Source organism: Babylonia areolata, chromosome 25, assembly GCF_041734735.1.
Source record: "Babylonia areolata isolate BAREFJ2019XMU chromosome 25, ASM4173473v1, whole genome shotgun sequence".
Taxonomy (NCBI): Eukaryota; Metazoa; Mollusca; class Gastropoda; order Neogastropoda; family Buccinidae; genus Babylonia; species Babylonia areolata.
Window position 1 is genome coordinate 4,985,001 of NC_134900.1, and position 16,982 is coordinate 5,001,982.

The following is a 16,982-nucleotide window of genomic DNA, read 5'->3' on the forward strand; positions in this document are numbered from 1 at the left end:
TGTAGTTGTCCAGACTCAGTCTCTGAAGGAAAAGTGTACAATAAACACAAACGTTAACAGAGATAAGCCATGTGTTAAACACTTCGTTTTGTGTAAAAAAAACCCCAACAAACTCTTAACACACTAATAACAGAGAGCAGTTTGTTATGTGTTCTTGCATGATGTCAGATACTTGTATGTAAATAATAATAATAATAATGATGATGATGATTATAATAATAATAATAGTAGTAGTAGTAGTAGTAGTAGTAGTAGCAGTAATAACAATAATGATAATAAAAGTAGTAACTGGAACAATAATTATAATAATAATGATAATGGTGATAATAATAATGAAAATGCAGATAGACGCTCACACATACCAGACAGGGTATTTAAAATATAAAATTATACACACATAAATACATAATATATATGCATAGAACACCATTTTTAGCGAGTCAGTATCATTCATGTCTTTAAATTTACACTCCTGTACCTGCAGCATATTTCATTCATACCATACGAATTGTTAAACAAGTTCAGGACTACAGGGCATGTGCTATATGATTGCATGTTACTGTCAATGATTATCGTTATTGTTATTATTACGAACGACGGGCACAATAGCCAAACAGTTAAAGCACTGGACTTTCAATCTGAGGGTCCCGGGAACGAATCTCGGTAACGGCGTCTGGTGCATAGATAAAGGGTGGAGACTGTTTCCGATCTCCCAGGTCAACATATGTGCAGACCTGCTAGTACCTGAACCCCTTTCATGTGTGTGTGTGTGTGTGTGTGTGTGTGTATATATATATATATATATATATATATATATATATATATATATGCATGCAGAAGACCAAATACGCACGTTAAAGATCCCATAATACATGTCAGCGTTCGCTGGGTTATGGAAACAAGAACATATCCGGCATGCACCCCCCACGCCCTTCCACAGACCCTCAGCCCCCCCCCACCCCCTGAAAACAGAACATGACTGCCCGCACAGCAGGGGTAAAAACAGTCATACACGTAAAAGCCCACTCATGTATATATATGTGTGTATGTCTCAGCCAACACACAAAGAAGAAACCTCCTTGAAACTGAAACGATGCATGTCACGATTTGTACACGGCTGACTGCAGGAGAGCCACAGCATCCCATTCACTGGCCAAGTTCCCCAATGAAGATGTACTGCATTGTATTGCATTGTGACGGGCGCAATAGCCGAGTGGTTAAAGCATTGGACTGTCAATCCGAGGGTCCCGGGTTTGAATCACGGTGACGGCGCCTGGTGGGTAAAGGGTGGAGATTTTTACGATCTCCCAGGTCACCTTGTGTGCAGACCTGCTAGTGCCTGAACCCCCTTCGTGTGTATATGCAAGCAGAAGATCAAATACGCACGTTAAAGATCCTGTAATCAATGTCAGCGTTCGGTGGGTTATGGAAACAAGAACATACCCAGCATGCCCACCCCCGAAAACGGAGTATGGCTGCCTACATGGCGGGGTAAAAACGGTCATACACGTAAAAGCCCACTCGTGTGCATACGAGTGAACGCAGAAGAAGAAGGAGAAGTATTGCATTGTATCGCACTGCATTGCACTGTGTCACGGGTGCTACCTCAGCCAGGCAGTGGTAGTAGGACGTCAGCTCCATGTGGTCGATGACGTGCTGTCTCAGTATCTCGGGGACCGGGTACTCTGGCAGTCTCCTGGGGATGGTCATCCTGTGTGGCCTGTTGGGTCTGTCGTCAGGGTGATAGTAATAATGATGATGATAATAACAATACTTAAAAAAGAAAAAAAAAAGAAAAAAAAAAGAAGTCATCATAACAATAACGACAATAACAAAAATAATAACAATGATGATAATAATAATTAACAAAGATGATAATTACCATAATAATAATACTAAAGATAAGAAAAAGAACTGCTGCAATAATAATAATAATACAAAAATAATGATAATGATGATGATGATAATAATAATAATGATAACAATGATGGTAAGAACAATGATGATCATATGATGATGATGATTATAATAATAATATAACAACAATGATGATAATAAGAAAGATGATGATGATGATGATGATGATGATGATGATAATATCAACAACAACAATAATAATGATGATGATGACGATGATGATGATAAGTGTGATATTATAAATCATAAAGTGTCTTTCCTTGTAAAACATGCTAAATCAAATTAATTATGCAGTACAATGTAAAAACTGATAACTAAAATATGCATTTAAATACTAAAATGAAAAACTTACTTAATGCATAAGCCTGTTTCAAGATCCAGCCAAACACTCCAACACCAGTGTATGTTCATACACAATTTTATCTTCAGACACTACGCTACACTCATCTTGCGTACCATACATCACAGTACCTAAATGATTCACATTTTACATTACAATACTTAATCCAGTGATGCACACATGATTATAACAAAATATATTCATAATGATAATCAAATTTGTTAAAAAAAAAACATATCAAAATGAATACACAATGCATTTATGTGAATGTCTAATATGTTCATTGGTTATTTTTTAATAAAATCATAATTAATTGGGGGTGTTGGTGTTCAGTATTTGTCTATGCCTTATGGTTTCTCTTAATGAGATAATAAAGTTATTCTTATTGTTATCATAGAGAAGATGGAAGGAGAGTGCACACCAGCATTAACACACAGAACTTAAAAAAAAAAAAAAATTATTTATAAACATTTTAAAGTTTATTTCCATATTTTTTATTTTCATTTCCACACACACACACACACACATATTATTTTAATTTTTATGTACATTATATAATCACGTTACATAATGGGACAAGGTTTGTCTTAGAAACTATCCATTACAATTTACATGCATATATAATATATATATTTCCCTATTTCAAAGGCAAAAGGGAAAATACATGAATATAGACAGATATAGCAAAGAAAGACCGGCACATATGTAACAGTAACAATAATAATAATAAAAATAATGCACTCGCAATAAGAGAAATTCATGTGTGGTGAGTGCACCACAGAGGCTGACACCAAGTGAAGCAGCAGCACTCAAGACACTCACATACACACACAACCCTCCAAGATACCGATGTGACACCCTGATGTGATACTTTAATCATTTATTTATTAAGACTTCTTGCTATAGCGCATATTCTTGAAGCTCTATGCACTTTACAATAGCACTAAAAACAAAACATTCACTCAAACACTCCCACACAAACATATGCATATAATTTGAAACATAGGGAAGAGAGAACAATTAAAATAGGTCATGTCAGTTGATTAAATCAAGAAATGCAACAGGCATAAAAAAATTTTTAAAAAATTAAAAAAATTTTTAATGATTCATAAAAACAACACCACCACTTACAACTGAGGCCTCTGTCCTGTAACTAAAAACCCTCTTCCTCTTGTTGACGCTTGCTGCCTGCCCTGACCCCTGCAAATGAAACCAGATCTAAAATCATATCCAAAGAATTCCTTGCTCGCTGGGGTTACCTCAGTTTCAAACAGTGATGTCACACAAACACTCATGCACCTATCCACACAAAAGATCTATGCACACACACCCCCACCCCCCCCCCCCCCCTTGGAAACACATGTATACACAAAAGCATACAGATCCACACACTCATACAGACACATTCAACGATTCATGCACATGTGCGCACTTGAGTACACATGCACTCACATGCACACACACTCACACACATGCGCATGCACACGCACTTTACAAATAATAAAATTTTCCAACTTACAGGTCTGTCAAAGGAGATGCTATAAAATGCTATGTTACATAATAAAATCATGTGCACGAGGATTTGATTTACACATAATAAATACAATGCTGCATATATGATGAAACTGATTCTCCTAGTCCCACCCCTCCCTAAAACTGTCCTCTCTGTACTGGACTCTCTCTATATACTGTATACATAAACGACCACACACACACACACACACACACACACACACACACACACACACACACGCATACACACACATGCATATCATCCATAAATGTGAACAGTCAAAACCATGTTGTAATTTACGGTTTTACCAATGTCATTTACAAAATCTGCAGTTCCATCTGCTCCCATTAGAAATGTTTTCAATGACAATCAACATGTGGTTCAAATAGTTCAGAGTTTTAGATTAATTTGGAGCCCCACTGGCTCTTTGTTGTAATTCTACTAGTTGACTTGTCAGCTTGCTGTATAGTTTATTTCACTTACATTCTTTTTTTATACTTATTGAGGAGAGAGGAACAGGGAAAGTAGTGATGATTTAAGGTGGGGAAGATAATGGATTTTCGTCTAAAATTACAAATGTGGATAGATGTTAAGCAAAAGAATGAACATATACATGCGCGTTCACACACAGACACACACATGAGACAGAGTGAGAAATGTGAACTGCAAAGTACAATCTATTTACACTCACAAGAAAACAACAACAACAAACAATTAAAACAACAACCAAGGACACTTGAACAGCCACAATAATTTAAATCATCAACCCCTTTTAGTTTCACTGGCACTGTAGGTTGAAAATGTATCACCGATTTGATACATTGTCATTGTGTACAAATATTTCAGAGAGACTCACCGAGACAGAAAGAAAGTGAGGGAGACTGAATATTAATACGAGTACAAAAGGTTTATTCAGTGAAAGCTTTTGCCCCCTATGAAGGGCTGTGTACAGACATCTTCAGCCCCATTGACATCTATCTTTAACAATTTTTGTCAGAAAAACACCATGTCAACATGATTTGTCTTATTTCAAATGCTTAAAACCCCTTGACTGCCATAAACGTATTACTACGTGCATAGTGACGTCACTGATGACGTCATCAGAAAAAGAGAAATAGCTCTGGAAGGCTGAAAATTCACACAGTTCATCTGGAGTGGTATATCTCCAGACCATTTTCTCCGTTTTAGGCTTATTGTTTTGGATAATGTTTTATGACCTGAAACACCACTTTCTGCTGTTTTCCCCCTGTCACTGAAGGGGTTTTAATACAGATTTATAAAGAAACAAGTTTCAACAGTATAAGCATTTATAGAGGACATCAACAGCCTAAAACTAAAGACAACTATAGGCTAGTAGTAAACTTTGATGCAATGTTTTAAACTGGGTCAAGAAATGGGCAACACAAAAGAAAATGCATATCAACTTCTTTGGAGAGAAAGAGACAGACAGAGAGAGGAAGTAGTCACCTGTTTCTAAATGCAGAGGAATCCCTTGACGCTGGCACCAAATACACAGCCCGCCACGTGCACTGTCCCTGCGAGCTTTCAATGGCGCCCACTCTGACAGTGTCCCATTTACGAGGGCGGTAACCATTGACGCACACGTCAGGTGTGAAAAACACCTCCCCATCCACATACCCATGGTTAGGCATGACCGCCGTGACTGTCCCTTCAAAACACCTTTCTCTTAGAGGGGTGACTTTCGCTGCATAGCTGAATTCTTTCTGGGGCTTTGAATCAGCCCACCAATCATCGCATTTGTTAGCAGAGGGGTCATCATCACCATTGCCATCGTCCACGTCGGGACTAAGGTCCAGTTCCACACTGACCCAGTCCCCCACGTGTGGTCTGTAACCCTCCAGGCAGACACTGATGTCGAAAGAGATATTCTTGTTGATGAAGCCCTCGTCGTTTCTGAACTGAGTCACTCTGCCGACTTCTCCTGTCGGGACGATTGGTGCCTCCTCCTCTTCCTCATCCCATGACTTTGCTGAGGGTTCCAGTACTGACACCGACTGTGCCGTCCATCCCCCGTCCTTGTACTGTTGCCTGGCAACCACGCTGACCTTGTCACCGACCTTGAGTGGCGAGGTACTGTTTTCTTCAGAAAAATAGACTTCACCATCGATCAGACCGTGCCCACAGAACACCTGAGTCACTTTTCCTGTGAAGCGGACTGCCTCAGTATCCGAGGCCTTCTCACTGCCGTCAGAGATGGCCATCAGCAGCACATCTTGCTGGTCCTGGTCCCTGCTGAGCAAGGAGGAAGTCTGCAGACTGGAATCATCTGGAACAGTACCACCGCCACCACCACCACCACCCTCGTCTTCTTCTGGCTCCAGTACAGAGCCCAGGACCACGTCCACCAACTTGGAAATGATGCTGAACATGTTCCTTCCTGAAACCAGTCAAACTGACATACATGAAGAAAAGAAGAAGAAGAAGAAAATACAACAAACAAACAAACAAAAATGCAAAACCCAAACGAACGTTTTTGACTTGTGACTTCAGCCTTTCATGAAGTTTTTAAACAGCATCCATACTTCGTTATGAGATAACATTTTGAGTAATAGACTCCTTCTCAAGTGTAGGGAAATGTTAGCAGGCAACAAAAGTTTGTTGGAGAAGATTTCAATTTAGTATACTGACTGGATAATCACAGTTCAGCAAACTGACTTAACCTTTACAAAGCAAGATCCATGGTGGGAGTAAATAACAAGCAGGAGTGGGGAAGGTGAAAATATGAGTGGGGGTGTGGGTGGACAAGGAAAAGGGGGAGGGGGATGTGTGATATCAAGGGGAAGGATGGGAAGAGATGGGAAGGGGGTTAGACTGAAGTGTAACTCTGACGTAAAATCCCTGAGATTGTATAGTACCTTGACATGAGATGACCTGTCATTCCATGAATTTGTGTACAGGCAGTCTCTACCAAGATATATGTTTTGATTCAACAAGCATGCGATGCCACCTGCTATGTCCCCTACTGATAACAATAAACAATGATGGCTTTGTCTGGGAGTGGGAGGAAGACTGAGTGAGTGTCCTCCCTTTGGATAGAGACCACTACCATCTCTTAAAATAGTGACTGTCCCCATGAATCTGCTGTTACTAAAGATTTTAACAGGACCTGAATGCAAGCCATACAGTTTGTTTTTATTATCATTATTTCATCAGATCTCCTGTCAGCAGTCTCCCTTTTCAGCTTGTAAGTCATTTCTGCATACCCTTTAAATATTTTGTTTTAGTTGGTCTTCTTTAATATATTTTCAATGTTAATAAAACACATGCGAGGAACTTATCTTGTATCAGCTGTGAGAATAGCATGCTGTACAGCATAATCAGAAATGCAATATACAGATGACACACTAATCAATGAAGAATGATAGTCAGTTGTGTCCCGACTATCTGGGCTAGAATTTGATGATAGTGGAGAATGTCTTGCCAAAGTTACATCACCACTCTCTTGGCCAATAGGGCTAGAGGCCAGTTGGCGCTGGGATGGTCCCCAAAGGCTAGCACCCAAGAATTAATCTTTGAATGGTAAACATGAGACAAGACTAATATTCGAAAAAAATGTTTTAGCAACAGATTTGCACCTTACTGGAATGCACCACCTTTGCATGTTAAGAGAGGTAACACTTTCAAAAATATCCTTGAACTGATTTAAAGTATCCGCAATTTGAAATTCCTATATGATGAACAATACAAGTTATCATTATTACTCCTGAGCAACTCAAATTGATGTATCGTCAGACCGGCATACTAAAAAGCCGCGAGGCTTCTGACACCCAAGAACTGAACTGAAGGACGACACCAGTGGTTGTTCACATCATATCAATATGGAGACCTTTATGCCTGGAAGGCTTTTTGCCCGCTTGAAAGGGTGGGAAATGAGAGCCCCCACAAATGAGAAAATCTAATAGTGCGCAATGGTTATTGAGAACTTGAATTTATATACTGACCAGTTCTACAATGAATGTAGATGATTAAACCAAAAGATGAAACGGCGTTTTCGATTATTAACCTATACGGGTTGACGGGTTGATAATCAGTCACGAAAAGCCACGTTTTTCAAAAGACCATTGTCGTGAATGAAATGAAAGTAGATTACTTCACGCTTGCCAAAGCAAACCGGATGTTGAATCGATTTGGCTTTTGACCGAAAACTTTTGACTTCAGTTAGCAAATTGCACACAATTCACAACATGTGTGCACAAGTTCACACAGAACGAAGCCAAATTTTGCTTCATTTGCCCGTTTTTTGTGGGTTTTTTTCAGCTTTTATATATAAACATCTGTATCTTTTTGTTTTGTTCATGTATCTGTTCATTTGACTTTGACGATTCTTTTTTACTTTCATGATTCGCAATCCAATACTGACTAGAATATTTACAATGACTGATGTCTGTAAAGCCAGTGAATGTGTGTATTTTGACAATACGTCGTTTATTGGGCTTTGGCTAGAATCACCAAGAACTTATAAATAGAATGGAATAGTACACCTGCACGAAATATTTTTAGAGCACCCGCAAATCTTCACGGACGGCTCTGTCCTTGAGGGTGAAGAAGCAATGGTCATACCGGACCTGAAAAACACAAAAAATGTATCGCCTCTGTGTGTCTGTGTGTGTGTGCGTGTCTGTGTGAAATGTATCGCCTGTGTGTGTGTGTGTGTGTGTGTGTGTGTGTGTGTGTGAAGGATAGAGATCAAGAGTAGTGTCTTGCATGGGTGGTCCAACGTGCATATAGGGGAGGCTATCGAAACGAAAAAGCTTCAGTGACGCTGACTTGGTTTGCTCCCTTCTGTTGAAATAGGTGTTATTGTGTATTTTAGTTTGTTACACCATGTCATTGTTATTGCTATGCTCCAGCAAACCCTTCAGTTCTCAGTTCAAGCTCAACTAGTCACTTCACTCACAATTATTGTAAATCTAAGTTGTGATCTGTGCATAATTTGTCTATGGAGTATTGCTTTCGTTGTTCGTATTGCATTGTGTCAGACTGATTCCATTTGGCATTGTATTTTATGTCATTTAATTTTTTCCCCATTTGTATTATCTCCCCTTTTGTTTCTTCTGTTTAAAATATCTTTGCTCTTCCTCTGTGGCCGACATCCTCTTATTGTCATGTTTCCTTGTTTCTCTATGACTCTAAAGAGTTAATGGGAATAAACTCATTGTCATTGTCAAAAAACAAAAAAAAAAAAACAAAAAAGTGTAGATAGAGGCATATGCTCATAAATCACCATGATCTCTGATATCATTTTCTTTCTCTTGTTTGAGGTGGGTTTTATTTTTTTTTTTTTTTTCATTCTTGACCCGTTTATTTCTTTCCTATTTCTTTTATTTTCCCTCATTTTCATTTTTGTTGTGGCATATTCACCATTCACATGATTATTTTATACATTCCTTTTCTAAACTGCAAGTCATAAAAACACAACAGACATGTGCACTTCAGCTGACTTTTCTTTCTAGTCTATATATAAACAGATAAGAAGGAACAGACATGCTTGTCCAGTAACTCTATAGAGCTACTTTGCACACACACACACACACACACACACAGGCGGTACATTTTTTGTGATTTTCAGGTCTGGTATGACCATTGCACATCCTCCTTCTTCACCCTCAAGGACAGAGCCATCCGTGAAAACGTCTACCAGAAAAGGTGACTCAGTCCTGAAGTGGTGACCACCCTGGAGGCACGGGTTCAAACCTGCTGAGGACCAGAAAAGAAAAAAAAATGTGGCAATACAAGGGCATCCAGGAGTCATGACCTGGGTGCGGCCCGGCCCCCTTAGAGTGTACGGAGTTAAGGGCCGAAACACTTGACTGAGGGGGGTCTTCTTCTCTGAAGACCTTGTACTGTCCAGCTCTCCCTAGAGTTTCTTATCACCAAGGCTGTACTCTGACCAGGCTGACAGAGAGACACCTGCTGTGTTGGTCGGGAAATTTGAGAAACACTGCCAACGACACATCCGTGAGGTGGATAACCCTCTACTGTGTGGACCTAGTCTTCCCATTTGAGTCCACAGCACACATGCAATCAACCACAGCCTGAAAAAACAAACAACACAAAAAAACCTTTGATAGGGAACAAACCTGTGTCCTCCCAGTCATCTGTCCGAAACACTAACCACTTTGTCACAGTATCTGACCAAACAAAATACTTGTCCTTTTACCTGATGGTCACAAGCAGTGGTGGTGAGAGTGACATCCACGTTTTCACTCTGCATGATACATAAATTGTATGTTTTTGTGTGTGTACCTTTTTTCCCCCCCCACACCACTCCGTTCCGGGCTGTGCATTTATGTTTTTTTTACCGTGCCTTCATTTTCTCTATATTCTGCTTGCCCTTAACGAAGGCGGGTCGCCATAGGCCAAATGGTTACTAGGCGTTAAGAATCTACTTCGACCTAGGGTCCCGGTTCGAATCCCCGGTGACCACTCGTGAGTAAGGGGCAGATTTTACATCTCCCGGCAAATTGTGCACCTGCTATGGCCTAACCCTTCTGTCTTTAATGCAAGCAGGATAAATGACACTGTTTCTAAATCTTTAAATCATTCATTTCATGGTTATGGAACGAGTTTGAATCATACCAGCATGCAATCCAGACTCTCACGTAGTATGTTGACTCACATGGCAGTTAATAGAGTCATACGTCGGCAAATGACCATCGGTGTTCATATAAGTGCACAGTCATGTAGAGGAAATGGAAATACAAGGTAGTCCTGTCCCGGTAAATTCCAATCTTTACGCATCAGACTGGACCTGCACTGGCAGACGATCACTTCAGTAATGGTGCTATGTGTGCTCTGATGCCATCAGTGATGTGGAAGTCCTGTGAAACTGTATCTACATGTGATTCATTGAAATAAGGATCCTATCTTAGCAAGTGGAGGTTCCCGTTACCTTAAATCTATTATGATTGGTAGCATAAGACATCAGACTGTGCCCTGGAGAAACCTGTGTGTTAGATTAAATAATTGTATTTCTTAATCGCATGTGTAACCTGGATCACATGATATGGGTGAAGTACAATAACCATATGAAACAAAAAAAAAATCAATGCACATAACACAGGGTCATAGTAAATTGTGTCATCATTCAATGGCATAATCAACAAACAAAAACTTTGCATACTACAACACAGCTATGCTGATGCACCAAAAACTCACAAAAACAACACTCACAAAGATTAGAACTGAAGCAGCTGCATAAACATGTGATGAGTGCTAGATGACTTATCTATCAGTGGTGTTGTTGAGCAATATTCATTTATCATAACAAAGATTTGTTCAATACCAGGGCATTTGAATGTGCTCTGGGAAAAAAGCTATAGGTCAAAGGGGACTTGTTCCTTCAACTAGTACCCCCTAAGAGAGGCTTACATATAACCAAAAATACCCAAAAGCTTGTTCCGATCTAACGTGCCTGACCTGGACTGAACGAAGCTTTCTGGAGGCAACTCACACTTTATATGTCTTCCTAGAGAAGCTAAATCAATCGAATTTGGTGCAGTCTTAACGATTCTGCTTAAGGCTTCAACTCTCCACCTAGGAAATGCTTTCCTAATACCAAACAGTAAATCATCAATAGTTTAGCCCACCACACAATGGCCCTCTCGGTATCACCATGTTTTTTTCCAATATCTAATTCAATTGAGGCGCCAAGAAAAGACAGGCTTGTGCCCGTTAAACTAATTTTATCTGTAAATTTACTCACCATTTTCAAATCATTGGAAATGATCAGTCCGAGAAATTCAAAGTCGCTGATGATCTCTACTTGCTTGTCTTTAATGACAAGTGGTAAGGGATCAGATCTGGTCTTCCTGAAATCTAAATTAATTCTGTGGTTTTTGATACGTTGAGTTCCAAGTTGTTTTGGTCACACCAGCTGACAAGTTCCAGTACTTCTTCCCCATATTTTGACTCAAGAGTAGTATTGTCGGCAAACTTGACCATGGTGTTACATTCATTTTAAGTTGCAGTCATGTATGGAGGAACATCTCCATGAAATACAAGGCCAGTCTCCTGCGTCCTCTGGTATATTCCATCTTCTTGTACGCATGTGAGACATGGACCCTTATGGCGAATTCAGATACCAGCAGTAATGGCATTTGTGTGCTCTGATTTGTCATGTCATGTTAAATATGACTGAGGTTTCTCTGTGTATAACTGTTCCATGTTTATGCTGTGTGCACATGTCAATTGAAGGGTATAAGGGCAGGCCTGGACCTTTCTGTTTTGAGGATGTGTGGGTATGTTTCTGTTTTACTTTTAATTTATCTATGTGTTACCTGCATTGGTAGCATAAGCAGCATTGACTTAAGTTGTGTGCCTGGAGAGAGTTACTTCTCTTTATTGTTGTTCCATGCTTACATAACTTGTATTTCTTTCATATCATTTTTAGATTCATGCATAAATTGTCTCAACATTTTTCTGTGATGATCAAATGATGATGTGGTGAATACACAATTTCACCATTAGAAAAACAAAAACAAAAAAATTGCAACTGCACATGAAATCTGGGGTGAGGCAGGACTTCATACTGTCACCATTGTTGTTCATCGTATACATGGACAAAATCAACAAAGACACCAACCCAAACCCAGAGGCCCTAAACAAACAGCTGTTTGCTGATGACCAAAGCATCCTAAATGAAAACAAAGAATGGCTGCAAAGATATAGAGACAGCCTGAACAGCAGCTGCAAACACTATGGTATGAAGATCAGCATACGTAAGACAAAGGTCATATCAGTGGTGTGCACTGCTGAAAAGCTGAATATCACCTTCAACGGACAACAGCTCAAACAAACCAGAGTTCAAATACCCAGGGAGCATCTTTGATAAAGATGGGAATGATGCTGGACAGAAAAACAGACTACAGTCCAGAAGGCAAACTCTGTCAGCTGTCAACTAGCACCCCTCTTGAAGAACACAAGCTTACATATGGAAACCCAAGACAAACTGATCAACACAGTCTTTGTTTCCACCCTGACCTAACAGTGCCAGACCTGGACCCTGAACGAAGCCCTGGAGTGCACACTCACAACTTGTGAGATAACATGTCTCCACTGAGCAGCTAAATCAAATCAAATTATGGTGCTTAGAGCCTCACCGACCACTAAGGCCATCTCAAGGCTATCACCATGTTAATACCTACTTAAGTCCTGGGTAAATCAAATTCAAATTATGGTGCTTAGAGCCTCACCGACCACTATGGCCATCTCAAGGCTATCACCATGAGCCTCACCAACCACTAAGGCCATCTCAAGGCTATCACTATGTTAATACCTACTTAAGTCCAGGGTAAATCAAATTCAAATTATGGTGCTTAGAGCCTCACCGACCACTAAGGCCATCTCAAGGCTATCACTATGTTAATACCTACTTAAGTCCAGGGTAAATCAAATTCAAATTATGGTGCTTAGAGCCTCACCGACCACTACGGCCATCTCAAGGCTATCACCACGTTAATACTTCAAGTCAAGGGTAAAAAAAAAAAATTACAATTAAAAACAAGTCACCATAGTTTAAAACTGATTAAAAATGTTCACTTCTTTCAAGAAGTCCATCAGCGTCCATAGACGGACATCACGAAAAAAAAGTCTTCAGAGAAATCGCCGTGTAATGTCTGTGTCTAATGTCATGCAGATCCCAACAGTCAAGGAGCACGTGTTTCACGGTGAGAGGCTCATCACAGGGAATACATCGAGGGGCCTCTTCCCCCTTCAATAAATAAGAATGAGTAAAAAAAGTGTGCCCTGTCCGCAGTCTGCACAGCACAGACTCCTTTCTACTCTTCACCACCGATGGAAGGGTCTCTTTTAGGTCTGGATGGATTTGGAACAGCTTGTTGTCCGTCTGGGTGTTCCACTCCTCTTGCCAAAGATCCTTAACATAAGTGTTCACCTTCTGTTTCATGTCTGTGTATGGTTCGAAGGATCTCGATAATTCTTCGTTTACAGCATTCTTGGCCAGCTGGTCTGCCCTTTCATTACCACGAATACCAACATGGCCGGGAACCCAGGCTAACACAACATCATATCCTTTCTTTGTTACGAGAGTAAAAGCATTGTAGAATTCCAGCAGTTTGGGATGAGCAGCTGGCAAAACAAGAAAGGACTGGTTTGGAAACAACATCAGAAATATGGTTTCAGTTTCAGTTTCAGTAGCTCAAGGAGGCGTCACTGCGTTCGGACAAAACCATATACACTACACCACATCTGCCAAGCAGATGCCTGACCAGCAGCGTAATCCAACGCGCTTAGTCAGGCCTTGAGAAAAAAACAACAAAAAAACAACAACAAAAAACGGTGAATAAATAATAGATAAGCTTACATAAATAAATAAATAATTATTATAATACAGAAAAAGGTAGTAGTAATAATAATAATAAAAAAATAAAAAATAAAAATAAATAAATACATAAATAAATAAATAAGACAACAATGATGATAAATAAGCAAATAAATGTAAAACACGAGGACACACATACACCCACACATGCATAACAGATATGCACCAAACATGCAGTTTCACAGATATGAAAGCACAGTCAAATACATATAAACGTACATGAGCTCCAACACACACACACACACCACACACATTACCCTGCACATGGATGGTGCTACACCTATCAACCAATACATAGTGCACCAATGCACAAAGTGGTTTGGTTACCTAACAAGAATACCAGTTAACCAGCCAGCCTGTGACCCTACAACACCATGAACTCAGGCTTCAGAGCCAGAGGAAGACCATGCTGGTGGTGGATTGATGGAGTTTGAGACATGCTCCATGCCCACAGCGTGACGCTAATCCAGCTCTCCCATCTTGCCACAGTTCGCCAACTTCATCTCCCCAAGACAGCTTCCTGACAGCAGTGGTCAGATAAAGCAAAGTCAGTAAAGCAAATTGTACCAGTCTTAACAAAGTATTTACCAGATGAACTCCAACAAAAACTCTGACACACACAGGGAAAGTAATCTTATTTTATTTCATACATAGACATATTACAAATCATAATACACAATATCTGCATCACGTTACATGTCACAGCATTTTCTTTTCTTATAAGAGATTATAAACCTGTGATCCATACATTGCACAGAGGAAACAAATGGAAAAAAAAAACCCAAAACATCACAGTCACAGTTAAGTATGCTGGGCACAAAATATCATGAGTCACCTTGATACTGAACCATCAAAATAAAAAGAAAAAAAGGAGAAAAAAAAAAGAAAAAAGAAGACACTCATTAAACCAAAATCAATGCTTTTCCAGAAGCTGACTTGCGTAAATATTTCAAATGATGGACAGCCCCATGAGAACAACTCAGTAACTAACTTTAAACACACACACACACACACATATACAAAGAATATACAAAACACGAATGTTGCAAAAACTCATCTGTTGCAGAAAATGAACACTCCGTTGTACACAAAATAACCTTATTTTCATAATTCTATCAAGCAGAATGACAGGTGCAAAAGCCAAGCAGTTAAAATACCAGAGCCTCAATCTGAGGGTTCATACCCCAGCCATGGCACTGTGGTGGGTTATGGGTAAGATGTTTCAAATCTCCAAGTTTAACAAATGTGCAGACCTGCTAGTGCCTCACGCACTATATTATACATGGCCGTTAATGATCCTGCAATCCATGTCAGCATTCTGTGAGACGTGGAAACAAGGATTATACCCACCATGCACACTCCTGAAAACAGTATGACTGAAAGTTAAAAATAGTCATACACGCAAAACCCCACTTGTACATAATACAAATGACTGTAGTAGTCTATAAACAGAAATGAGCTGGATCTGCTGGCATGTGGCTGTCTAGTCCTTTGTGGGAACATCTCAGCATCTGCTCTACTCTCCACCGTCTGAAGGAAAAGGTGACTAACAAGCAAAAAGCAATTTCCTATGTCCAAAAGTTACAATTTCAATGTGACCCATGATTTTGTGCAAGAGTATGTACAAAAATATCATACTGGACGGTATCAATTCTATCAATAACCATATAAATGTGTACACAAATGTAAAAATAGCATTTCATTTATTAGGATGATCAACTATTCCAGAATGACAAAAGTCTGGTAGCTTGTCTAATTTTTTTTTCTTCATTTGAAAAAATATTTTTAACCACTGCTTGGTCAGAAAGTCCATTTTGTTATCTAGCAGTTTAGAGTACACTGTAGAAATATGACTGGTTTTATCTTGTCACCCCTCAACAAGTATACAACTCACTGTGCAACCTACTTCTCTGCGTGACAACAACATTTTTCTTATGGATTATTTTTAATTCTCATATGAGAAAATCTGTATACCTTTTGTGTATGATTTGTCATACTTGAATGAATACAAGTATATTCATGTATGGACAACTATCACTGTAAATGATATGAGCTCCCTGTCTGGGAGGTATGAGCGTCTATCTGCATTATCATCATTATTATTATTATAGTCATTATTTTCTCACACATTACATTCTAGATAAACATTATGGGATGTCCATGGAAGCTGTAGAGAATCTGACACTGATGGGGAAAAAAACATGAAGATTAACCCCTTCATTACTGCTAGGATTACAGCTTATACGACCTTCCCACTTGAGGTTTGAGCAGTATCTTTAAATTACAAATATAATTTACATATTCTGCAATATATTTTCTGTAGTATGTTTTTTTTTTCTGTGTGGGTTATATGCTTATTCTGTAAATAAGATCTCATAGTAAGTATATACCTGAGAAGAAAAGAAAAGGTTTGTTCATCTTTTTGCACTTATAATGGATGGGAAGATGAAAAGTCAGTCTTTTAAATTATTGATCATCTGCATTTTAAATTTAGTTATAAAAGGCAAGTGCTAGGGGTGAAAATCAAAATCTGACATTGTGTTGAGTTATTATATAAAAAAGAAAATGAAAAAAATAACTGTGAGGTTAATAACCAGAGCAAACAACACCATGTGGCAGTTGTTTTTTTTTTTATAGCAATAATAGAGGAAGCACAATGAAATATCAACGTCACTGAAACCAGTTTGCTCAAATCTTGTTCCACACAAAACTTCTCAGATACCAGATGAATGCAGGTCAACATAAAAAGGCTAGAATCAACTTTTTTTCCTTTAAATTTTTTTTTCTTTTAAACCAAAATCAACTTAAAATACACCTGTGACACCATGTACTGAAGAAAGGGTAAAAAC

The 16,982-nt window shown here is 39.1% G+C and overlaps 1 protein-coding gene across 1 annotated transcript in view; it reads right to left on the reverse strand.

The window, feature by feature from the left end:
- The window catches only part of LOC143299978 (RNA helicase Mov10l1-like), a 39,689-nt gene extending 31,831 nt beyond the window's left edge, over nucleotides 1-7,858 (reverse strand). Inside the window, exons 1-5 of the mRNA XM_076613535.1 lie at nucleotides 7,733-7,858; nucleotides 5,238-6,168; nucleotides 3,389-3,457; nucleotides 1,606-1,729; nucleotides 1-22 (exon numbers count right to left, since the gene is read on the reverse strand). The exon at nucleotides 1-22 is cut by the window's left edge and continues 77 nt beyond it. Of these exons, the coding sequence (XP_076469650.1) occupies nucleotides 1-22; nucleotides 1,606-1,729; nucleotides 3,389-3,457; nucleotides 5,238-6,160 (1,138 nt within the window). The 5' untranslated portion in view covers nucleotides 6,161-6,168; nucleotides 7,733-7,858. The remainder of the gene's footprint in view (nucleotides 23-1,605; nucleotides 1,730-3,388; nucleotides 3,458-5,237; nucleotides 6,169-7,732) is intronic.
- Nucleotides 7,859-16,982: the final 9,124 nt, after the last annotated feature.